Raw genomic sequence first — 25,452 nt, forward strand, 5'->3', positions numbered from 1 at the left:
TGTAGTAAAATAAGCAGAGCTGTATTCATGGTTTCCTCTCCGTAAGAGAAGTGCATTTAGATAAGACAAAAGGATTTTACAGAAAGAAAGAAACAGAAAGAAAGAAGCAAAGGAAGAAAAACGAAGGAAAGAAAAGAGAGGGAGAGAGAAAGAGGCTATACACATTTAGCAGGACTTTTCTAAAAGCATTCCAACAATCTGAGGAGGAGTTATCTCAGATCAGCATCTTGCAAGATGTTTTACAAGGACTCAGCTCACTGACCTCTGATGAAGAGATGGCTTAACATGGAATATTTTTGCTGTTTTAGAGCAAAATTCTTTCTTCCTTTAAGACAGTTTTTTTCCTGATTGAAATAATTTTAAAGTCACTTTTCAAAGAGATTTCAGCACCTCCTTTGCAGGATATGTGAATTTCAAAGATATTTCTTTAATCCTGAAAATCTTTAAGGCAAAGTGCTGAATGTTTTTAAAGTTCACTGGATGTAAACAAACCTCAGAAAAGCATTAACCCTTTACTTTAAATTATAAATGCTTTTGGGCAACTAATTTATCCTTTAATTTATTAAGCTTTGAAAAGACAGCTGTTCACGCTAGCTGTTGAATTTGAAGTTGATCCTGTGTAAATTGAACTTCTGGTCAATGAACAGTTTTTAGGCTTCAGCTGAATTTTCCCACAGATTTGACAAGCTGCTGTTGTACAGTTTGCACATATATTTACCATTTTAGCATCTGGGTGGAAGAGAGAAAAAGAAGGAAAGACAGATGACTCAGAAAGAAGGAGGAACAGAGCAGGGGCGCCTTAAAACTGAGGACAGCCTAGGGACCAAAACCATGGCTGGGGCCCCCATGGCTGGTGGAGGAGTGGTGGTGGAGGTTCGGGAGAAGAAGGGAACTCTCCGGGCTGCAATACCCACAATGCCTTTCCCCGTGGCTGTCATTTGTCTTTTCCTAAACACCTTCATACCTGGGCTTGGTGAGTTCAAAATCGCTCCTACTGTCTTACCGCTATCTGACATTAATGCTACAAGAGTTAGCACCAAAGTTGAAGTTGATCATTGTCTCCCACTGAAATGACTAAATGAAGGTATCATGCATGTGATGTTGTTGTTCATGTGTACAGCCACACCTATAAACTGTATGGTTTACCTTAAACCCTGGGGTTAAGAGCATAAACTTTATGTTCATGCCCATAAACTATCTGGTTACACCTGTAGACCACATCGTTATAGCCACTGAATCAACTGTGGCTCAGTGGGTAGTTGTCTTGCAATTGGAAGGTTGTAGGTTCGATTCCAGCTTCTTCCTGTCACATGTTGATGTAAGCCTGGGGTTAGACTACAGTTGCATTCACACCAGGCCTGTTTAGTCCACTTTAGTTGGCATCTAGTTTGTTTGCTTAAAAAGCCAGGTTTGTTTGGGGAGGTATGCATCAATGTGTCAATGGTCCAAAAGCAAGAAGCAAACTATAGTGCAGAGTTTTCTGGGTAAATGCAACCAAAACAAAGATGTGAGTCTAGGAGAAATGGCTCATTTACCCAAAACCAAAGAGAAATCCTACAACTGCTAAAATCCAATGCCTCTCCATTTTTGTGTACATTTTGCAAAAAGGAAGACGCGTTCGTGTCTTGTTCAGAGGTTTCCATGTCAATTCTTTCATTAGTTCTTGGTGCAGCGCCACCACAGGCGAGGAGGTGAACAGGTTTTTCAAAGAGTTTGGATTGTTTGACTGAATGCAGTGTGAAAGCAAACAGCATCAGCTGAAAATACAACTAACGTAGCAGTTCTGGTCCCCAATCAAACCGAGTCTACTGAGCCATCTGGAGTGAAAACACCCTATGTGTCACATCAACCTTAATTCCACATAAAGTGGGTATTCATTCTTCAACAGAACAATGTCTGTTATAACAAGAAAAAAAAAGTACTCAGTTGAAGCGTTTAGGTAAAAGTGTAATTAGGTTTAGACTGAAATTATAATGGCACTCATAAAACTTTTATTTTATATACATTAGTCTACACCACAAGTTGAATACTTGAATGCTAATGGAAATGTATGACCTCTATTATTAAACACATCTGAAAAAAAAAACCTTTTCGAGTGGTTGAGACCTGGCTAATTATCTGAATAATCCAAAATGGACTCTTTTTGCAGCTAGAATACTTCAAATTTTATATTTGCAAAACCAGGACACTAGACATATTGGACGATGCTTTCACAAAGTTCTCCTTTTTCTCCTGACTTACAAGTTCAAAAACTTGCCAGAGTGTGTCTCTCTCTGTGAAACACCCGTAAGAAAAGGCAAATAAAGGCAGTGAGAGCTCTTTTTCACACCTCTTGAAAAGGGTAAGGTGTTTAAAAACACAACCTGGCTTTGCCAGGTGCTAATGCACTGCAACTAGAAAATGTCACAATCTGGGTGAAGCAGAAATGTCACTCGTGTCATCATTATGGCAGCAATATTCTCACAATGGATGGATAAATCAAGTCAAGTGTGGGCAACATTTGTGTAGGCAGACTCGTCATTTGTTATCAAGACAACAAACCGTGGCACTGTTTGGAGGAATGAACTCTTTATCAGGCTCTTAACCCAGATTAGTCACTAACTCATGCAACGCTGTAAGTTTTACTCTGTGACTGCCGGCTGGCAGGCTAGCAGACAATTGTTTCCATTTTTACAATTTAACAAACCAAACATTTTATGAAATATTTAAATCAAATTATTTTCTCTTTGTGATGACATAAACAATATAAAGAGAATATATGTTTATTTATCACTATTTCATTTCCACCATTTTCAGGCCAATGGAAATAAGTAATAATAGAAAACATGACATGTGAAAGTCCCCCATTTAGAAAAACATTATTTCAGGTCAGGTAGGTGTCTTTTTATGCCTTTCATGCTGTTTATAGCATGTTGCATAGATTCAACAGAAACCATGTATGAAACTTTGATATTTGCAACAGGCTTTAATGATGATATACCAATAAATAATAAAAATCAATTATTGTTATAATCAATTATTGTCTGTTATGTGTAGCTGAGGAAACATTAAGACTCCATAATGCAGTCAGTCTGATTCACTTGCAGTATAAACCCTTTGTACGCTCTGAAGTCCGTCTGATCCTTCATCCATCACTCTGCTGGGCGTCTAGGTTTTTGTGTCACGGTATGCAGCAACATCTGGCCCCTTATGACACACAAACAAATATATGCACGGTCTCAGCAGGCGGCATCATCCACACAAAATGTGTGTCGATCCACATTTTGCTTAGAGCAAAGCTCGGTGAGCTAGAATAATTCTTTTATAAGAAATTTGTAATAAAAAAACTCCCCTGAAATTAGCAGTTATTCAAAGTAAAAAAACAGAAAGAGAACGGAGAAAAATATGGAGAATTTTCATGTGTTTTACTTCAAATTGCTCTGTTTTCACTGAATATTATTCAGCTCTAATATACAATTGTTGTTCTTTTATAATTCTCATTCTGCTCTGAAAGTCACTTTTTGACATAAATATTGACTGACTCTGTCCTAGATGCCTTCTGAAAGCATCAAGGCGACGCTTCACCTCAGTGTGTCTAAGCTTCTTGCTCACACAGTGCGAGTGCGTGCAGGGATTTATTTATTTTTTTTGCCTCAATGCTTTGACATTTCATTGAATAGCTGTGGCTAGTTGCCATGACAACGATGACTAAAATGGCGTGCGCGTGCGCGTGCGTGGGTGTCCGTGTGTGTGTGTGTGGGGGGGGGGGGGGGGGGGGGGGGGGGGGGGGGGTGCGTGTGTGTACATGGCCGTTTGGCTCTAATTGACTTTGACTGAAAACAGCGTATCGTTCTCTATTCAATTTGCGGCCGAAATAATAATAATAAAATGGAACAGTGTGATTGAATTTGGACGATAACCGGAGCCGGGCGCCACCCCCTGGAGGAATTCGTGCACAGGTGCAACAAATTAGGATAAATTTGTGGGGCAACATCCGGAACGCCGGTATTGTTTTGTGGAAAACACAGGCTGAAATTTTAAGGTCAGTCAAAGGTAAACATAAAAAAACAGAATCAAATTTATCCAAAGGTTACTAATTAAATGTAAATTAATTATGAGGGATGAGAAGCCGTATGAAGTTGTGAATCAGCTTGATGTACGGGGGTGAAGAACAGTTGAACCAGAAACACAGGATATAAAGACACACCTTGTTCCCTCACTGTTTTACATTTAATTAAACAAAACACTCTGGTAATAGATAAGTGAGGATTTCTGAAATTATTTCCATTTACTAAATGCAAGATACATGATGGGAACAGAAGCAGTGTGTTTCAGGTGTTTTTAAAAAATGTTTGCCCCCTTTGAAAACACATGTTGTAAGTCGACCTATGAGAAGCTCACAAAGCCATGACGTCATCATCTAGGCTTCACTAAGTTGTTTAAAGGAATAATAATCTTGGTTCATTTTAATTTCTGACTCCCTATTTTGATACTCAGAAAAAAATGAAATAATTTGGTTATTCTATGTGACCTAAAATCAAAACGGTCGAATCAGATTTATTGTCTTTAATTGAGTAAAATGTGTTGTTGGTCTTTTTATACAGGCTCGTAAATCTGCTTCACCTGCATGCAATGCAGACTTGTGCTTTGCAAAGTAGTTCCTAATATTGCTTCCAGTATTTTTTCCTTTTGAAAATAATCTCATTTATCTATTAGGTTCACTATAAATGTTTTAGTCAAGATTTCTACCGTCTTGAACTTCTGGTCTGTGTTGAGTTTCCTACCCTTAGCGTCTCTTACCAGCTTCTCCTTCTTATCCAGACTTGCATGCAGCAGAAAAGGCACAGCAGATTAGAAACACTACTTTCACATATCATGAAAATATTTGGAATTTTTTTATGGTCATTTTGTGTTTTGTTGTGAGGTTTCCCAGTTTGCTCAACTCTTTATTCTTTTTCTCTGTGCCTTGTTATCCTTGACTCTTTATAAGCGGCCTGCCCTGTCCTCTTTAGAAATAAAACTGAACACTCTATTCCAAGGATTATCCCATTCTTCCTCTAGAGCGGTTCTGCCCATACTTGGTGCGGGAACAAAACTCGTACTGTTTCCATGAACTGCCAGGTTGTTGTTTTTTTTTTTAACCAACATAAGAAGGAGGCAGATGCAATTATCAAAACATACTTTCAATACACATGATCCAGTTAATTATCACGTCCTTACTACTGTCTATCCTTGATAAATAAACAATAATCAACATTCTTTGCAAACTGATTCAATAGGACTGCACTCAAAAACTGGTCTCCACTTCATACCTTGCACATGTACAGAGCTAAATAACTTATATTTTACTGTCAATCCTGCACTTTATATTTTATATTCATATTTATATTCATATTTTATACTGTATTTTATTTTATTCTGGAGTAACCTCACAACATTGGAACCTCAAAACATTGTCCTGAGCCGTATGCAACGAAATTTCGTTCTGTATACACCCTGTGCATGCAAAATGACAATAAAGTCAGTCTAAGTCTAAGTCTAAGTCTATCCCTTTCAGCTAATGACAGTTTGAAAAAAAAAAAAGAAAATTAGATAAACAGATTATTTCCTGAAAGTTTTTGGGAAATGGAACCAAATATCAAATTTCTGAGAAATCCAAACAGCAACAGTCCCAGTGTTTCCCTCTCGTTGATATGATAGATATTACACAACAGGATTCTTGGTGACTAATTTAATTCTCATTCAGTTGCCTCTCTTCTGCTCCGAAAACAGGAAGCAGCAGAGGGCAGAAATTAACACGGTTATTAGCACAGTTTTTAACACATTAATAACCAACAACAAAGCCGAGCAGAGACTCTCACTCTGGTCAGAATTAACAAGTGTTTCTGAGTTGATAATTACACTTTCGTTCTCTGTTAATTGAATCTTGAGGCATTAACAGACCAGAACTCGTGTGTGTTTGGCTAAAGAGTGCTTGCTTTTTTTGTAGAGAATTTGAAAGCGTTTATTTTCGGTCTAGCAGGAGCTATGCTAGGCGTTGCAACGCAGGGGATATGCTGTTCAACAGGAACCCATCTGTGCGTATCAGTCACTTCACGTTGGCTTCTGGAGGAGGAAACGACGACTTGCTCTCGCTTGCTGTCGTCTAAGCCATAATTTCCAGGAAGCAATTGAGACATTTTGAAGAGAAAGTTGATGAAAAGTAAATTAATTACTGGTTTTTGACAACTGAAGTGGGCTCAGCTAATGTCAAACAGAGTGGTGTGGTTAAAAGCTCAGATTCGGACGGTTGGGTTGGTATGGTTAATCTCCAATAACGTTAAATCATCCTTCCGCTGTGTGTTTGAGTGTATGGGGGTGAAGGGTATATGGTAGTGTTGATGTCACTCAGTACCTCCAGAACCCCAGCATCTCATCTGCAATTCAGTTTTTCTTGTAATTAGAACCATGTGCTTGTACACAAGAGCCTGCCTTCTTAGACCAATCATGCCGTCACACTTGATGGACAGAGGACTTGCATTTAAGAATTTTACTGAGTATGTTGGCTTCCTAAAACACACTCACTTGAACCAGATCAGAAATGAACCAACCAGCATCAAGCTGTGCAGCTCCTCGGGGTTATTTTAAACCGTCTGCTCTTGCATTTCTTTGTCACCTCAGGAGTGGCCATCAAATGACAAATGTTCAGCTATTTTTACCATGTGCTGATTAGCTCCTTGCACTCTCAATATTGGCAGCACACGCTGAAATCAAGAAACATGTTGAATTAGTTTATTTCAAGCAAGCATGTTCTGAGTTTTAGAGAGGCAGTTAATCACAGCGGCTAATAGCTTTTATTGTCTTAATTTTTCAAGCTGTGACTTTAGAATCAAGGACAAGTGTGAGATGTAACATCCTGACAACCGAAACGGAAAAGAAAGACCGCTTTTATTTTCTTGTGTATTTTTCCTAGATTGTCACCTATTGTGTTTTGTTTGTATGAAAAGGAGAAAAATTCATTCCCACAACAAAATAACCTGCTGCAACATTAGCGCCCAATTAGTGAAAAACATGCAACTTGCACAGCAGGAGTTCTTTGTTCAGCAGCAGGCGAAGGGCAGCTTTTTGTTCCATCAGACTTTTAATGACGTGAAGCTCCGGCAGCTGCATGTGTACCTCACCAGATCCACAGAGTGTGCTTTCAATCGGCAAACATAACGAATGGTGAATATTACACAAATTGGTAGAATTGGAGCTGTAAGCTGAATAAAGCTCTGCTGAGATTTACCTGGCCAGAAACTACCCAGTGCTCTTTCTAATACTATAGTGATATCAGAGAGGTAAATTGGACTCATGTGGGACGCAGCACTCACATGTTTTTGCATCCATGCCTGCAGGGGTGTGTGCGTGTGTGTGTGTGTGTGTGCGTGACTGATGTCATGTGATTACCGCATTGAGGTACTGACTCATGTTGACATTTCACCATGACAGAGTTTGCTCTCACATTGTAGGAAGTTGGTGCCGTTCAATGACTGAAATGACCCTTCTTTGTCAATCATGCACACAAGCAGAGAGCTGACATATTTCCCAAAAACTGAGTTTGCTTTTGCAGCAACATGTTGTGTTGCTGAGTAGCTGTATAAGACCTCTTAACAGATTTGGTGAGCTTGTACTCCATACATAAAAATAAAAAAAAACACTTAACTGTTTTACCTGCATAATTAGAAGTTACCTAAAACAATCTCCCCTTTGGAAATAAGTTTAGATTTCTTATGTCTTTGTCGTCTTCCTCTCCCTTTAAGTCTTCTTCTCTTTTTGTCCTTGACACGCTCACACTCTGTCATTAGCCTCCCACACTGGCAGTGGGTGCCTTGTAGAGCTCTCTGTGTAATTATAGTAATAAGTCTGGCTAATATCTAGGCGCACACATTCAAACTCTCACAATTTTCCTACATGGTACATACAAAAGGAGCTAAGAGCACAGGCGGGACGGCTCAAGGAGATCCCTCTGGAGAAAAAATATGGAAGATTTTTTTTTGGAGTCTATCAATGTCTAGTTCAAGGATTTGTTAAGTTTAAAAGAGATCCCACAAGATAAGCTGTTTTCACAACACAGTCGAATTCAGCCATTGCACAGCATTACGGAACAACTCAAGCATGCTGTGTTTCTCTGCGTTTCATACAAGCAGCACCAGTTTCACACAACCTGTCATTGTCTTTTGCCTAGAAAATACAGCATTTTTAATTATTTTTTTTGCAACACAACAGCTATAGGGACAGAGAGAGAAAGAGCAAACCAAGCGAAGCCAGTAACTAACTGTTGTCATCAAGCAGCAGCTTGGATGTGTCACAGACAGCAAAGGGATTGTTCTGAGTTGAGGAGGCGGTGGTGAAGCTCCAGGAGACGAAAGTCAGTCGTCGCCTGTTGAAGCAAATTAGTGCTGCTTTCTCAAGTTTGGTGTAGATTATCAAATGTCATCCATCACGTTCGCCTCACTGGTTATGAAAGACTTTTTTTTTTCTAAAATGAAAAGCCATTCTTTAAACGTTTTATCTACTGTACTTCCCTAGCCAGACGTAGACTGACTTTAATGAGGAAGTAGTAGGAACAGATAATAAGGAAATCATAACTAAATAACATAAACGTTTAGCAGTCTTTCGGTCAAAACTAAATGAGTTCAAATACGTGGTTTGTGAATATAAACCAGACGTTTCTGTCTGGAGCAGAACTTTATTTAACTGAATTAATGCACAAATATTTTGTTTCCAAATTGATTCCTTGCAAGCATTTATTATGTAAATTAACTGTCTGGTTGAAGTGAGGATGAATCCTTTTATATGAGCAAAACAGAAAATGTTAAGAAAACTACAGCAGAAAAGGTTGCAGTATTCATTAAGTAGACAATTTGCAAAACTTTTTACTTGCACCAAATGTACGTATATCTCCTTAACTTTTAGGATCCTTAAAGATTTAGAATTTTTGGGGGTGTTTTGATCATGTTCCAGTTGTGTATTTATGCTCAGCAGGTCACACCTCATTTCTCTGTGTTCGTTATTGCCAGTGAGGTGTTGCCATATTGGTTTATATTCTGTATATTATGTTTGAATTTACTTCTGCCACATTTGCATTAGTCCTTTCCCCTTGATTTTGTGGATCCTTTTTTTTTTTGTTATGATGAGTTTCTACAAGATATATTGCTTTGTAAATTTCCCCATACGTTTTCCCTGCAATCAAGCTGAAAAGGTACATATGTTAATCCGAGAAAATGAAACAAATGAGTCGATAGGTTTAAAATAGCAGCATGAGTATGAAACTTATTTTATGTAGTTATTCTGTTTTAGTGTTACTGTATAGTTGCTAATAATATGACACAACCTTTAGAGTCTCTAGTGTTTCAAGTTCTGACCTCCACCTCTAATGTGCTGATTTATCACCTTGGCAGCAAATTCAATCATTAATATCATTATTTTTTGTTGTCATGCCAACACACTCAAATGTGCAGCATTCCTGTTTTGTTCCCCTGCTCTTGCTATGTTGTCTTAGGCCTCAACATGAAGCTATTTCTGGCTTTAAAAAATCCAGTGGCCATGAGCCTGTCTCAAAGTAACCGGCTGAGAAAATTCTTCTTGTTTATTGACTTTTTTTGTATTTATAAAGGCAAGAAAGAAATAGCTAAAAATAAATAAATAAATTCTATAGGCAATATGTCCGATTTTAGATTTCAAGAAAACAGAAAAGTCTTTTCCTCATAACTTCCTTTGCCTAGTGGACATAATAGATGATAAACACGTTAACACCAGCTGCTCTGTGAAGGCGACACGTGTTACCTCACAGAGTGAGCAGAAGCTGGAAACCAGACAGGAAAAGTGAAAGTAGCCCGACCGTATAAATCCTGTTCTGGATGCCAAAGCTCAGATGGAAGTGATGCGTAACCATGCAGCTCGCTGTCAGTCACGTCTGAAAGTGGGCGGCTCCGCCAGGCAGCCAGAGCATCTGTTGGTGGGCGAGGCCTCGACGACATGAAGATCCGATCTGAGCGGTTTCTGTTCCTGCTGCTCTTTTATGTGAGAGGCTTTGAAGTGAGTTTGAGGTGAAAGATTGAGCACTTCAAATGCAAGAGGTCAAGGGTGTTTTTCTACATCTTTTAGTCATTTAAGGGTGAAAGCGTGCCGTCCAAGATATGATTTCCCTGCACTTGTTTAAAAGACTGACCTATTTATTTTTCTAGCTTCAAATGAAACACAGAAATAATCTGTGATCAAACTAACTGGAACATGATCAATCTTTGGCATTTCCTTATTTCCAACGAGCAAGATTCAGCTGGAAGCCGGGCCGTTCTCACTCCTCCTTCCTTCCACCTGTTCGGCTTTTTCCTCCTGGTATTTGAATTTCTCCGAAGTGACAAGAACTGAAGCTTGCAGAGAGGAAAGGGCCAAAGTTGCGATGCACATGGCGCCCAGTGGCACTTCTAGTGTGGCTGTCGGCGTTCGCAGAAATCAGTTCAGATTTTGCAAAAGCAGGAAAACAGAAAAGCCCGTAGAGACGATAGCCAGACATCAGCTGACTGTCAGAATGGAAATGTTGATTTGACTTCAAGAAAAGAGTTGCATGGACTGTTTGGTATTTTTAAAATGGTGGTTCAACTTTCTTTTAAAGCTATTTTTCAAATAAAAGATCAATAATTTGCTTCTCTTTATATGAAAAAAAAACGGTCAAAAATTGTATGATTCTCCCTACAAACATGAAGTTATTTTCTTTCCTTTCCTTTTAGTTTGTTACCATTAAAAAAAGAGTTTTCCGTGCTTAAAGAAAACAGCATTGATTAGCAATCTAAACTGCCGAGATTACATTTGTTTTTTCTTTTTCTTCTTTTCTTTTACAGGTACTTTTCACCAAATATATCTAACTAAAGTACACCTGCATAATTCCTGTTGAGCTGCTAACCTCCAACAAACAATAAGATGCTGCCTTGTTCCTTAACGTTTTTGATCAACGAACTCACAAAGTGCACCAGATTTGCATTTTTAGTAAACGTCTTCTGATGCTTTCCTGAACTCAAATCAGGAACTTGGAAAACCACAGAACAGTAATTCTTTTGGAGAAAAGCACTAATTATGTATGACTAAATGTGACTACATGAATAAATAAATGGAAATTGTTGATTCACAATTATAATACCCTGATGTAGCAGGATACACCGAGTGGAAAGCATAACAAGACACATCTTCTCATATGGATGTGCTACATGTTCAGTGTGTTTTTCTCTGCAAGTACCAGAGAAAGGTCATTTAACATTTCTACCTTTGGAGCCCAGAGATGGGTCGACCGACCTGAAGGATTTTAGCTAGCAGGTGCTTTTGTTCTGTAAATAAGGCCATTACTTTATAAGTACCCTGGTAATGGCCTCAACGCATCTCACAGTTGCACAATTGTTCCTTAGACTTAGACTTAGACTGACTTTGTTGTCATTTTGCATTCACAGGGTGTATACAGAATGAAATTTCGTTGCATACGGCTCAGGACAATGTTTGAGGTTCCAATGTTGTGAGGTTACTCCAGAGTAAAATAAAATAGAAGTTATTTAGCTCTGTACATGTGCAAGGTATAAAGGGGAGACCAGTTTTTGAGTGCAGTCCAGTTAAGAGTTCAGCAGTCTGATGGCAAGTGGGAAAAAGCTGTTTCAGAACCAGGTGGACCTGCACCGGATGCTGCGGAACCTCTTTCCAGAGGGCAGCAGGGAGAACAGTCCATGGTGGGGGTGTGAGGGGTCACTGATGATGTTTCAGCCTCAGGACACGCATCCTGCATCGATGGTTGACCTGACACTTCGCCCTTTTGCCTGAGCTGGGTGTGGAAGGTTGTTGCCGAAGCAGTTTCTCCTTGTGTGCCTTCTTCTCACTCACATGAGAGTTACCGAACTCTTTTGCAAGCTCAACCAGGAAGTCCACCCGTCTCTCCTGCACCCCAATGCATGCCTGATAAAGCACATGTGCATTCAGTGCTGCCATGTCAATCATGTTTGCCAGGTTGGCTGACCAGCTGTCACATAGTGATGGAACCTTGGTCACCCCCCGCAAGATAATGACTGAAATAAATGCCATTAGTTCTTGTGAACTAAATAGGTGAAGCAGTCACCTATTTATCCTCCACAGCACAAAAGGCTGCATGCAAATTTGCATGTGCAAAGTCTCCCAGATTTCTTTTGCTTACACTTTTTGCATGATTTTTTGGAGGTGGATCAACACAATTAATTTGGTTAGTTTATTTCTAAACTGTCATTTTAAACCCAATTAGCTTTATTTAAAAGAAAATCATTACTAATTTCTTTTAGAAAAACCTTTGCATATTTCTTGAAACAGATTGTATGTTTTGCAAACTCTGTGTACATTTGGCAAAATGACCTGGATAATGCAGCACAACATCATGGATCAGCTGCAAAAGGTCACATCTCTCCAAAAACACTTCATGTATGCTTCAAAACTAAACTGAAGAGCATTACCTACAGGAGATCTGATCTCATATCATAGATACCATCATAGATCGCACCCACCCCCAACATGGACTATTCACACTCCTACCTTCTGGCCTGACGGTCAACGGCCACATTTACAATTGAAGAAGGGATGTGATAGGTATTTTCCTTTCGAACCTAAATAAAAGAAAGAACCACAGACAACGTATATGAGGATGCTAATTTGAGCCATCAGAGTCGTCAGTTTGGACTCAGGGTCTTTTCACCATGTTTCAGTACGTCAAGGGAGAGGTCGAAAACCCTGGTACTCCCAGTGTTAAGAAATCTTTGTTTTCATTTATTATGTATTTTTAGTTAAAGCTGATTATCTGAACTTAACAATGTGAATCTTTTAAGAATTAGTACAATTCTGACAAGAGAAATTGTGGTTAATGTCATAAGCTCTTGAGCATAACAGCAAGTTTGGACTCAGTATGGGTAGTGGTTTACTCAGATACAAAAGGACAGCTTTAAATTCAGATCTATTAAGGTGTTCTACATGAAAACCTATCCACACAACGGTTTTTATCCGCAAAATTTTAAATAATCTCTTGAACAAGCAACATTTTCTGGGGAAAAAAAATGTTTTCAGCCTTGCAAGAAGACAACAAATTGAGATGAAAGGCTTGTTTGTCCTGCTGTAACGCTGCCACTGATGGGTTCGGAGTTTGATCACATCTGATCGTCGTTTTCAAAAAATGTAACAGTATTTCTTTTCTTTATGGTTTTGAGGCTCCTATTTGTGACCCAAAAAAACACACAGACACACAAGCACACTTATACATTTGTGTGTTCACATAACACCATGTGTCTGCGTGTACAAAACTGAAACCTGAGTTGGCTAATCCAATATCCAATGTATCAGGGCATGTAATATTAATAAGACAGGCCTGTTTAATATGTAGTGTTTCTGTGTAATGATATTCCTGTGTTGTCAGCTAATTAGAAAGAGTGGAGTCTCACTGTATGTTCACACCTGCCATACAAGATAGTTTTCAACACAACAAAAGCTAAAAAGCTACAGAAAGACAGATGAGAGACAGAGGACTAAATTAAATGTGGATTTATCGCAGCTGACGCCGTGTTGTTGTCACAATTTAACAATAACATCACAAGGTCTTCTGAGATTGTCTCTTCCTACTTTAAATGCAGATGAATACGTAGCAACATCACAGCATCGTAGGCCGTCACTCAAGTAGGAAACAGTAACCACATCTACTGACGTTTCAGTAAAATCATCCATGAATTAGTTTTTATTAACATAAGCCACCCTGTTCAAAGCAGTAAACGTCAAGACAGCACACTGACAGGCTGTCAGCTGATTGGTGCGTCACTTCTAAGAAGCAATGATACATCGAACTCCTTAGATTCCTAGTTTTGTGTGTTTATTTTGTCACACCGTTTTAAATCATCCAGGCAAACATGACCCAAGTAAATATAAAATGCCACTTTAGATTAGGATTTTCTTTACAAAGGGAAAAAAATATTTAAGCCAACCTGCTCCAATGGAAAAAGTACCAAGAAAACAACTCGGATACATAAAGTACACACAAGTATAGATTATGTTTATTAGAAAACCCAGTGTTCAGTAGTTTAATACAGTTTACACTAAAACACAAACATACTCTAAGACATAGCCAACTTAGTCTAAACCCCATTCATGACTATAAATGGATGAATAAACACAAGAAGGCGAAATCCAATGCAGTTCATCGCTGGTAAGATAATCCAAAAGAAAAACATGGAGGCTATACAAGAATTATCCATTAACTTCAGATCGAAGAGCAACAGTCATGCCTTTATGCTCAGAAAATGCTATTGATGAGCATCTGTTGTCATGGAAACACAGTGATACAATAATGTGGTTTGTGCGCGCAGACAATGTGACACACATTCACACAGAACGTTTATGGTAACAATAAGTGTGCAGAGGTGTTCTGGGTGAGGAGTGATGGTGCATTCAGGAAAATGACAATTGTCCAGAGAGATGACCCCTTATTTCAGCTCATGCAGTCAGTGGTGGGTTAATATGGCAGTGGGCTTCCAGGGAATGAAGACATGATGCCACAGTGGCTGCAAGCTGAGTGGATGTACTACAGAGACTGTAAAATCCCAGTTAAAACTGGGTGCATATCTACCAGTGGTTTATAATCAATGCAGTTTATGTGGCGACTTGGTCTACAATCACTCTATATGTTTATGATAAATACAGTTTTAACTGGGGTCTGTGCAGTGTTTTGTTTAAATATTCAGACATCTTAAACTTTTTTAAAAATTTGATCTAGTTTCAGCCCCAGACTTCAATGTATTTTATACAATATACCATCAAAAGGCACATGAGGCTGAACAATATCTAGATTTTCCATTTTTTTACAAATAGAAAATATTATAAAGGAGTGGAAGTTTGCTGTGTCCAAATGTTATTTTTGAAGTCTTACCGAAATGAGTTAAGTTTAGACTTTAACTAGGCCGTTGTAAGACGACTGTGCTTTAATTTAAACCATGTTCAGTCCTCATAGAAGGCGAAGCTCTGCAGGGTTTTTACAGCCTTCAACAGGTTCTCCTCCAGGATTGTCCGGTATTTGTTCAGTCCATCCTCCCATCCACTCTGATCGGCTTCTCTGTACCTGCTGAAGAAGTTCATTCGCACAGCATGAATTAGCTGTGCGAATACTCACAGCAGGCTTCCTGCCTGCTGTGAGTATTCTTGAATCATTGTTCTGCACTAATCAGTCCAACTTTGCACAACTGCACTGTGGCACACTTGCTGTACATATATTTACATATACATACTGTATCTGCATTTTTTGAATCTTTGCAAGGACTGCTCTAAGCTGCTTTTTATATTGACAGCATGTTATATTTTATTTTTATTTTATCTTGTCTACAATTGCTACTCAGTGGTGGTTGTTGTGTGTCTTGTCTCTATGCTGCTGTAACTGTGAAATAATTTCCCTGCTGGGATGAATAAAGTAATTCTATTCTATTCTATTCTATTATATTATATGATGCTGCCATTCCACATGCATTCGATTCCAGAAGAAGGAAAACCATGAAAATCATTTTAATCTGAATTGGCCTATCGCATAAAGACCCAATGAAGCATGTTGAACTTTGTGTTTATAACCAGGCCAAGTCTAAAGGGTATAAATACTTTTACAAGGCTTCTTACTCTAAGCAGAAGAAGTGTAGCAGCCTCAAGCAGAGTACTATATGTGTTTGCATTAACTTGTGTGTGTGGTGATCTTGTCTGATAGCTCGGAGTCAGAAGAGTCGGGGGACTGTGAGATATCCTTGAAATTTTATGAGCTTCATAAATCTGAAATTTGTGTCAAGAAGATGAATGCTAACACATTAGATCATACACCAAATGTTAAAACAAAAACTAATTACATTTTCATTGCTTATTGTTTTTTTTTTTTTTATCTTGTAGTAATTATGCTAGATGAGTCTGGAGAAGACTTCCTGCCTGTTTTCCAGCAGCTCCAGGCCCTGCTGTGAGTTTGACTTCAGACTAAATGGTGAATTGTTTTCATCAGAGTGCTCTGGTCTATTTCTCAGGGAAGACAGTTGTTTGATATAACTCACCGGAGATGAACCAGAGGGAGAAACTACTTTAAAAGGCTTTAATCACGCCAGTCTACAAATATCGCAGAGCCAAATACAGGGCAGTGATAAGTGCGGCTGCTTCGGAGACTTCTCAGCGGTGATTACCTTCGTTTTTTTCTTTTTGATAAACTGTGCAGCTCAGGACTTTCTCTTTGCCTCTGTTTCTGTCGCAGGAACCTTCGTCTCAGCGTTCACCGTGCTGTGCGGCGCACGCAGCGAGCTGATCTCAGAGAGAGGCGTGTGCTGCGTGTTCTGGCTCAACGTGGCAGCTGCCCTCATCCAGATCCTGACAGCCGTCATAATGGTTGGATGGATCATGAGCATCTTCTGGGGAATGGACATGGTCATCCTGGCGAGTCAGTGGCTGCATTTATCTCCCCTCTGCTCGCTCTTCTACAGTTTCCCTTTGACGGATTTTAGTGTTAACTTTTCACCTCTTCGTCATTTCACACTTCCTCTGTAATCAAATGCAGCCTGTTTGAATTTAAAGCAGAATTTAAAAGAATTTAAACAGTGTAAATTGGTGCTATGTTGTTATAGTGTGCAGTGATGTCACCCATGAGGCCTAAACGCAGTTCATGTGCATGCGTCTAATAAGTTAAACATGTTTCCTTTTAGGTAAAATGTTGACTCGGGACCTGATTTGGTGGTTTGTACCGTCCTATGTCGTCTTGTCCAAAATGTTTAGCATTTCTAACACTAGCTAGGTTTTAGATTGGTGCTTTGTTTTCATGTTTTTCCTGTTTCACAGTCAGTCCCCCTCCCAGCCTTTATGCCAGTCTGAAAATGATCAATCATTCATTGATATTTATTTTTACAATTCGCTTAAATTCGTAACAAAAGCACAAAAAGGCCAATTTATTCTACTACCCTTATTCTAACTCATTTATTTAACTAAATGCAACAAGTTCTAATATTTTCACCTGAAGCCCCTCAGGGGAGCTGATGAAGGTGACGAAGGTGATGAAGGTGACACAGAGTTTTAGAGTGAAGGGTACACGCTCCTGTCATGGTGTGCTATTTTGGGATTTACCTCCCTCTGGATCGTGCCAGCTCTTCAGATATATATGCAGGCATCGCGTCTCCATTTTCCTGAGTCTGACTACTTGACAGACGTGTCGACCACTCGCAGTGACGGACGTGGAGATGAGCTGCTGCCTTGTGCTCAGGGTCAAACTCCACGTCTTTAAAAGGGAAAAAAAAATAAATAAATCTTTAGGTGAGCAACCAAAATGAGCTGGACACAATGTTATTTAAATAGAATAGTATCCAGACTTGAGCAGTTTCTTTGTGAATATTCTTTGTGAATATTCCTCTACAGATTCGTAGAGGAATACGTGTTTACGTCAGCGGTTGTGATTTGGAGCAATATGGTTTCCGGGTTATTCCACTGTGACACAGTGACGCATATCTTCACTCTGCAATCATCTCGCGTGTTTTAGCTTTCTAATGAGATCAAGATTAGAAATGATGCTGTTGCAGCTTGAAAGATAAACCCACTTTTTTTGAGCAAGAAGGAGTCATACTGGACAGGAGGCTGGAAAAAAATAGGAATCACAAGCAATTCAAAAATGCTAAAATGAATAGCAAACAACATGCTAAATAATTGATTGAAATGCTCACTTTTATGATTGATGCGATGAATACTTGTTTTGATCACTGGGATTTATTCATAGCAACAACAACAAATCTGATTTACACCACTCCTGTTCTTTGGTAGCAATATTACCAAAATAATATAAATCCACTTAAAAACCCACATGTATTCAAGATCTCTTGTATTATTTATAAACATCAGATGCAAGAGCGTGTAGAACAGAGATGGGAAGGTGGGCAAATTTCACCTCCTTCTTCCCTGTCATGAAATGTATTCTTCTTCTTCTTCTTCTTCTCCTTCTTCTTCAGGAGTGACGCCTGAACTGGCTCCAGCACAGAGAAAGAGTCTCTATCCCCCCCAGTGAGCCGAGGCAGCCTTTGAATTAGTGCAGAACTGCCTCCTTTGTGAACATGTGTGAGTGTGCACATGTGAGGTGGTTGCTGCCTGTGTGCGATCAAAGCGCATCAGTTCACACACACACGCCTGGAAGACGGTGTGTGTGCTTGCAGTGCTGTGAACGTTGAGTGTCTGTTCGGAGCCAGCACCCCCGCTGTGGTTTTGTGAACATATCCCGGCTGGTTTTCGGGCCTCCGGGCTCTTGTCTTCCTCGACCATCACTGCTAAAAATTTCTGCTTTCTGCTGGCTGCAGCAGCGCTGGGTGTTTCTGTTGTGTTTTCTGGTTAGCAGGGCTTTTCGAGCCGAACTCGTTCACGCATGTTGGGGTAGAGGATTAATTGTTAGATCATTATTACAGCACACAAGTCTCTGCGGCTTTGGGAGTTAATGCTCCTTTTCAACTGCACTCTTTTTCTTCCTTTCATTCCCCTCCAGCAATTCAATCGGAAATATTGGATTTTTTTTTATCAGTTTTCCTGTTCTCTTGATCAGCCTCCATATCTCTTTTCATGTTCTCTCTCTCTCCATATATGTAATGATTTCGGTGATCCTTTTTCGTCCTTATCTAAAAAATGTGTCTATTTGATCTCTCCACTTTCTTACTTCCCCTCTTTTTTTCTGCCTCTTCACTTCTATTCCCCAGTCTCAGTCTCCCTCTTTCAGTCATTGATCCAGCAAACTAGAGTTGTGTTCCTGTAAATCCTTTCAGTAGCTCATGTAATATATCTGGATTAAGAGATGAGATGATTATATATATATATATATATATATATATATATATATATAAAGGACCAATTTTTTGTGGTATAAGAATGCAGCAATCGGTGTTCTAAAAAATCATTGGCTAACCTTGTCTTTGTCTCTTTTTTCCTTCCTCTGCTCTCCTTTTGGAAAGTTTCTGACGGTAAGTGCATTTGTTGTTTTTCTTCGCTCACTGTCCAAAGTCCCACCAGTTCACAAATACTATGCAAATGATGACAAACGCTTTGCAACAAAACTCCGCTTGCTAGCCATGAATCGGCTTTTAATGATGTTCCATAAGCTGTAAGAATTCCTCAAAGAAAAGCTCACGTTGTCAAATTGCAAGGCTTTGTTGTCATGAAGCTTTTCAGATTACGTTTTCACTTGCAGTCACTTCTCAAACAGGACACCATTGCCCTCCTTATACACAAAGGCTGACAAAATCTGTGAATTTGTGAATAAAAAACATACGTATGTCTTTTCATATATGCTGATCATTTGGTTCTTCACCTGTAATTTGATCTGATAGAAAAATCAGGAGTGTAGAAGTGTGAAAGAGCAGCTTTTTTCAAGTCTTATGCTCCCCTTATATTCCATGAATAAACAATAAACACATGTTAATTTGTTAGTCCTTATGGATAGGACGTTAGCCTTTAGTTTATTTTTGAGTTAGGTAACCTCTGTTGTCCAAACACCTGGAGAAAACAATGGTTTCTGTGGAACCTTTTCTTGTATCTCATCAAAAAGGACTCTAAACCGTAGAATCTAATGAAATTTCAATTTTAGCAGTTCTAAAGCAGTTGTTGTAATCTTCTTTGGACCTTATTATATAAAAGTAGTCACTACATTCACAGTAGAAATGATAATGTGAGGCAGAATCGAACCCACAATTCATTTTAGTGTGAGTTTTTGCTGGTCATGCAAAAGATCTGCTTTAGATTATAATCAAATATTTTTTCCTCAAGTCTGGATGAAAATTTACCATTCATCACTTGATACCATCTACATACTGACAATATATATTTAATAGATTAAAAATGCTAATGTTGCAGCAATGTTGTATCATAGCAACACAGTGAAACACTCGGCATTCATATAGCAAAACATAATTTATCTCTTTCTCTGACAAGAAACATGCAGTTATACAAGATCTGAGATTTACAGTGGAATAATTTTGCAATGTAAACAGTCTAAGCTTTTGTTCCCTCAGTCAGATTAAATCAGATCCCTATTTGTTTGCTGTGTGCAGCTCCAAAAACCGTGTTCGATGTCACCAAAATTTACAATTTAAGATTTCAAAAGCAGTATTGCTCTCACCAGTATGTGTGTCTTTATTGCAACATTCCAACAATTCTGGCCTCTCAGTTTGTTTGTTTGAACCTTCGTGACAACTAGTCAAATGTAACAGAAAATAATATGAATGGATTTAGTCGGATGTTTCCCACACTGATTAAAGCACTAAATAAAGCAAAGCTCCCTCAGCAAGCCCAGCTCGACTCTGCCAACAAAACAACTTCTTGGGCGCAAACTCGGTTCCAAAACTCCCTTTTATGTCACTCTTGTGGATGTGCAGAAGTTGTCGGCACGTTGCTTATTTTTGTGTTACATGCTTGTACCCGCTGCTCACCAAAAACTAAGTTGGAGTCTGCTGTCACTGCTGCTTCTGCAATATTTCACACATCCAACCACCCACTATCTTCACAACCTTTTCTCTGTTTGGCACTTCGAATAAGATACATTTTTTGTGTTGAGTCTGAATGTGTATTAGATTTTTTTTGTTTTTTGTTTCATTTTTTACTGATAGTTCTGGTCAGAGGTTTGTCATGTGATTGAATTTGTTTCATTTGCAATAAAATTTGATTTAATATCCCTGGAAAGTTGCAGTACAACCACATGCTTTTCGTACCAATCGACACGTTTCTGGCATCATTCTGGTTAGATATTTTTACCAATGTTATTGGCAGAATCAGCTTAATTCATATATTTTTTGTCCATTTCTTGCCATTAAGTATGGTCCATGACATTTCAGTTGTCACTCGAAAGGCTTAATGTTAACCAGCTTCATTGTTTCCAAAACCTGCTTTGATGTTTGTCCTCATTGTCCAGTTGGATCCCCATATTGTGTCCAATTCTCAGTCACTTGACCCAAACTGTCCATATCAGATAAAAGCAAACTGTTTAGGATGTTCAAGAACAATCCAAACCACCTCAGCTCCAAACTTAACATCTTCAAGGTCAGCTGAAAGTAGAGGCTCAAATGCCCACGAGTCAAATACCTTTGTGAGAGAAGTTTCTTGATCGGCTGAGGCACAGAGTTAGTTATTTGATCACAGTGGTGTCATGAGTAAATTGAGAAATCAAGCTGAGGCTTTCAAACCTCAGAATACTTTGCCAGCTGTCAAGCATGGTGGTGTTAGCATCCAGCTTGGGGTCTTTTAAGGGGTCAGTGGTAGAGGGATTGCTCATAGTTGATGAAATTAAGAAGGCAGAGGAAAGCCTTCAAACCCTTCAACTTCACCTTATCTTAAAAGTTAGTGACAATAAGCTTCCAGAATGAGCTCAGAAATATATTCTGATTATGATTGTATGCAAACTTTTTACCAGAACTGTAAGCAAATCTAAGAAACCTGATTAGTATTCATGAGCTACTAATCCGCTGAGTGATAACAAGTCTCTGCTTTTTGTCTCTTGTAATGTTTGCATATCAAAATATAAAGTTTTTTTTGTGTGTTTCTTGATTCCTCAGGCTGTAGAGACCAAGGTATCCCTCAAGATGTTTGAGATATGTCTCTCTCACATTCACTGACGGATCGTATGAAGCTGGCCCAACAAAACCACGATGAAGGAAAACTTTTAACGACTTTTAACTTGATATTGAGTTGACAACAGCGTATGGCAGCGACGTGTAAAAAAAATGAATGGATATGAATTGACTGAGGCTGGCTGCTGATTTGGTCGACACCAGACTGCATTTGTGTTTATATTTAAAAAGAATTTGGACATTTAAAAAAAAAAAGATCATTGTGTTTTATCTAAGTGAGAAATGTTTTTCTTGGCTTTTGTTTTTGTCAAAAAGGAATAACTGCTAGTGCTTCAGCATTAGCTTGAAAAAATTGCGAAAATCCAGTGAAATTGTAAATCCAACAACAACAAAACATTACTTCATATGATCATACGCTGTTTGTGAAATTTGACAGGAGGCCAAATTGTTGTTTCCACTGCTCAACTGGAAGCTGAGCAGCTATGTGCTACATTATCTTTGGTTTCTCTTACGAGGTTTACTCTCCGCTTGTAGAGCTTTAGATTAGCACAGGCTAGGGCATTAGCATCTTCTACATGTACATTTTGCAATATTTTTAACCTCCCCATTAAATTTCACCACTGCTTAAAAATCTCTTAGTGCTTTTATTGTTATCATGATTAAAAGAAACAAGCCATTCAGTGGCAAACTAACAGCCAGTGCTAACTTTGTTAGCACAAGCTAATGCTAGCACTTCACAGAAAGTGCTAGCATGGATTCAGTGCATTACCAAACAAACACATCTTTCTCAAATGTGTTTTTTTAAATTTAAAACTATACTCTTTTTTATTTTATTTTAATAAATTCATTACAAAAATGTTTGCTAAGCTGACCTTGGTAGTTCAAATATGCTTGTTTAAGTTTTCTTTCCAAAAGGATTCATCTTTCCTCATTATTTGATTTGAATTTTCACACATCCTAAATGTGTAAATCTGTGCCAATGGGATTTTACACATTATTCAAGCTTCAAATCTAATTAGCAAGTCTTAAAATAGCAGCTCATTGCGCTTGACGAGGCCACAACCCCGTCTGTCACTTTAAAGAAAAGACTAAGCCTGAGAGATTGTGGTTGGTTACAGGTCTGCACTGTCATAAATACAACACTCCCAATGTTGGAGACTGAAGGTGGAACGGTAACCACCAAAGGAATCTGAGAGGGCATTGGGTTAAAAGTGAGAAAAGTCTATAAACTATTCTCAATCATCCACCAGAAGGTTCCCTTGGAATCGTTGCTCTGAACAAGAGCTTTCTCATGGTCGCCAGATAGTGGCCTGCGTTGTTGGCTTGTTTCCAGGAACTTTATCAGAGGTCAAAGAGCATTCTGAAACCAAATAGCTTCACCAAACTTGAGCAGTAAAAACTCCAGGGTCCGGAGCCAGATCAGGGTCAAAAGCTAATAACGTCTGGATCTGCCTCATATTCATACTGTCTTGCTTATTATTTTTGAGTAAGTGAGCCACTGGGTCACTGTGGCTTGACTGCGATCAAAAGGAATGCAACAAATCAAAACCTCTGTGAGCTTGTTTGCTAAAAATGTTTTAAAAGTACATAAAGTGTGCTCAGAGAAGGTCAAGCATGAGCTGACTCGAGCCAAGTGAAAGTTTGGGTTTTGAGTTTACTTAGCAAATTTATTCTAGATAATAGCCTGTTTTTCTTTTTAAATCTATACACAAGCTGAGAATAATGTGATGCACCGTGGACACAGATTATCACAGTTTGCTGCTTTCCAACTCATAGGATCTGATGAAGTTGTAACTACTCCAATTAACACATAGTAACAGTGTGAATGTATTGAAATTTGCTAGTGTTTTATTCAAAATATATTTGTATACTGAACTCAGAGTTCCTTCATTTGGTCAAAGCATAGTGTAATTTTAAAACTGGCTAATAATCCTGGCATTAACAGATATTGCTACATAGTATGTTAAGTAGTGGGGTATTATGCAGGACAGACAAAACGGCTATAAAACATAATGATTAAATTAGTAATTGTGTCAGCTGCATCAAACCTAATGTGAATATTTCAGGTTTAGTTCCTGTACATTTTATGTGCTGTCTGCATTTTTAACCAAATGCCTTTTCAATTATACTGCCGTGTTTTGTATATAAAACAAAACAAAACCGTGTTTTTATGTCTTTTTATGTTGTACAGTGTTTTTATGCAAGAAAATGATAATGACAATAACGATGAATGATGTCTGTGAAGGTGATATTATTCTATGCCTTACAATTGATCCATGTTCTCTTAAGTGAGTGTTACTGACGTGTCTTCATTTTATTTAGATTTAGAAGCAGTTTAAGCATCCAGATCAAACATAACACTGTAAGTATATATTTAGTAACTTCTGGTATGTGTCATGGGAGTTCTTGTATTGTTGTTTAATATTGATGTGCTAGAGTTTTTGGCCATGTAGTGCTGTGAAAAAGTATTTGGCTCCCTCTATCTTTGCTTTTCGGTTACGTTTAAATATTTTAGATGAGCAAATTTTCTATTTTTTTTTTTTTTTGTCAGACAAAGCTAACCTGAGTAATTACAAAATCTTGTTTTTAAATTATTATTTTGTGTTTCAATGGAAGAAAGCTACACAAAACAAGCTGTTGGATTGGACAGCTTTGGTCACTTGGCTCCATAGAATATTTTCTTTATGAGTGGACTTTTTTTTTTTTTGCCATCAAATGAATGCATATAATGATGTGTGCTTGCAAATACAAATGGAGATTTCAGAACTTTAAGTCAGAGTTTCAGCTTATTTCTGTGGCACTAGGATAAACATAAGCAGCTTGAGGAATCATGCAATAAATAGTCACCCTAATATTGAACTTTCGTCATTTGCAGCTCAGTGTGTGTGGACATTAATTACTGAATTATGCATGTTTTTTTTTTCTATTGAAATCACAAATGTATTTGTTTTTCCTGCTCGTAAATTCAACCGCGGTGGGGACGAGAGCGTTTCTGTTTTTCCTGCAGCAACCATGTGGTCAGCCTTAGCTTCATTTGTATGTCCAGTTTTTTATGATTGCAAATAAAGTGTGAGTTTATCTCCGACTCATGAATAAACCTACACGTCTGAACATGCTTGCTCTACAAATGCTTGCCAAAACATTTAAACACCAAATGTGTTGCGCTAAAGCAGTTTCTCAAACAAATTGCCAACCAATTTTTGGTCAAATTTCCAACAGCAAGTCAAACTTATTCTCATGGGCGCAGTTCCACAATTACTCCAAACTACAGAAAGATTATTTCTGTTTTCATGGCAAAAAACAAAACGTAAGAATAGCCTGACTAACGATCTCTACCGCGATCGTGGTTGTGAGGGTATAAAAATAGTACCAAACCACACTGAAGCAAACTGTTGAGGCCTTATTTCTGAGCTGTTTGTCTGAAATGATTGCACTAAGACTCGCTGACTGTCCTGTCTCACCAAATAAGGATTTGTTACTGCCTGCTCTTTGCTACCAGACAGCTCAGAGTGCAACATCCTCCCAACGCTCCCGCTGAGCTCTTAGTCTTGTAAACACAGCCGGATTCAGAAATGCCTTCCAGCTACTTGACTCTGGAAGCATCTCAAAACCCCTTCAATGTCACAAAATACACACACGACTGAAGACATGATAAAAAGAAATATTTGTTAAAAAATAAAATAAAATAGTTTCCACCGCTGTGGATTAAGCACCATGACTCAGGAAGATGTTGGATTTACTACAGGGTTCAAATTACAAGCCACTTTTGCATCTTTTTATCATATGTCTTGTTTAAAATACACATTTACGGTAAGTATTTCCAGTTAATGATTTCATCCATCCATCCATCCATCCATCTTCTTCCGCTTATCCGAGG

The 25,452-nt window shown here is 38.5% G+C and overlaps 1 protein-coding gene across 2 annotated transcripts; it reads left to right on the forward strand.

Annotated features, from left to right (window-relative positions):
* On the forward strand, positions 1–24,678 carry stum (stum, mechanosensory transduction mediator homolog). 2 transcript variants are annotated; one of them, XR_003598490.1, is made up of 5 exons: positions 1–973; positions 16,253–16,435; positions 17,985–18,090; positions 18,969–18,977; positions 21,561–24,678. XR_003598490.1 is itself a non-coding variant. In XM_028040787.1 (4 exons), exons 1-4 carry the CDS (start codon positions 763–765, stop codon positions 21,593–21,595), a joined length of 438 nt encoding a protein of 145 aa, XP_027896588.1. In that variant the 5' UTR covers positions 6–762; the 3' UTR covers positions 21,596–24,678. The 2 variants fall into 2 exon arrangements, 1 of the variants encoding a protein (XP_027896588.1); XM_028040787.1 differs by lacking the exon at positions 17,985–18,090 and having other exon boundaries at positions 6–973.
* Positions 24,679–25,452: the final 774 nt, after the last annotated feature.

Source organism: Xiphophorus couchianus, chromosome 15, assembly GCF_001444195.1.
Source record: "Xiphophorus couchianus chromosome 15, X_couchianus-1.0, whole genome shotgun sequence".
Taxonomy (NCBI): domain Eukaryota; kingdom Metazoa; phylum Chordata; class Actinopteri; order Cyprinodontiformes; family Poeciliidae; genus Xiphophorus; species Xiphophorus couchianus.

Bases quoted from the DNA above. Each gene is read 5' to 3' on its own strand.
- stum (XM_028040787.1), top strand. From the start codon at position 763: ATGACTCAGAAAGAAGGAGGAACAGAGCAGGGGCGCCTTAAAACTGAG. The intron at 974-16,252 runs GTGAGTTCAAAA...TTTCTGTCGCAG, and splicing joins CACCTTCATACCTGGGCTTG to GAACCTTCGTCTCAGCGTTC.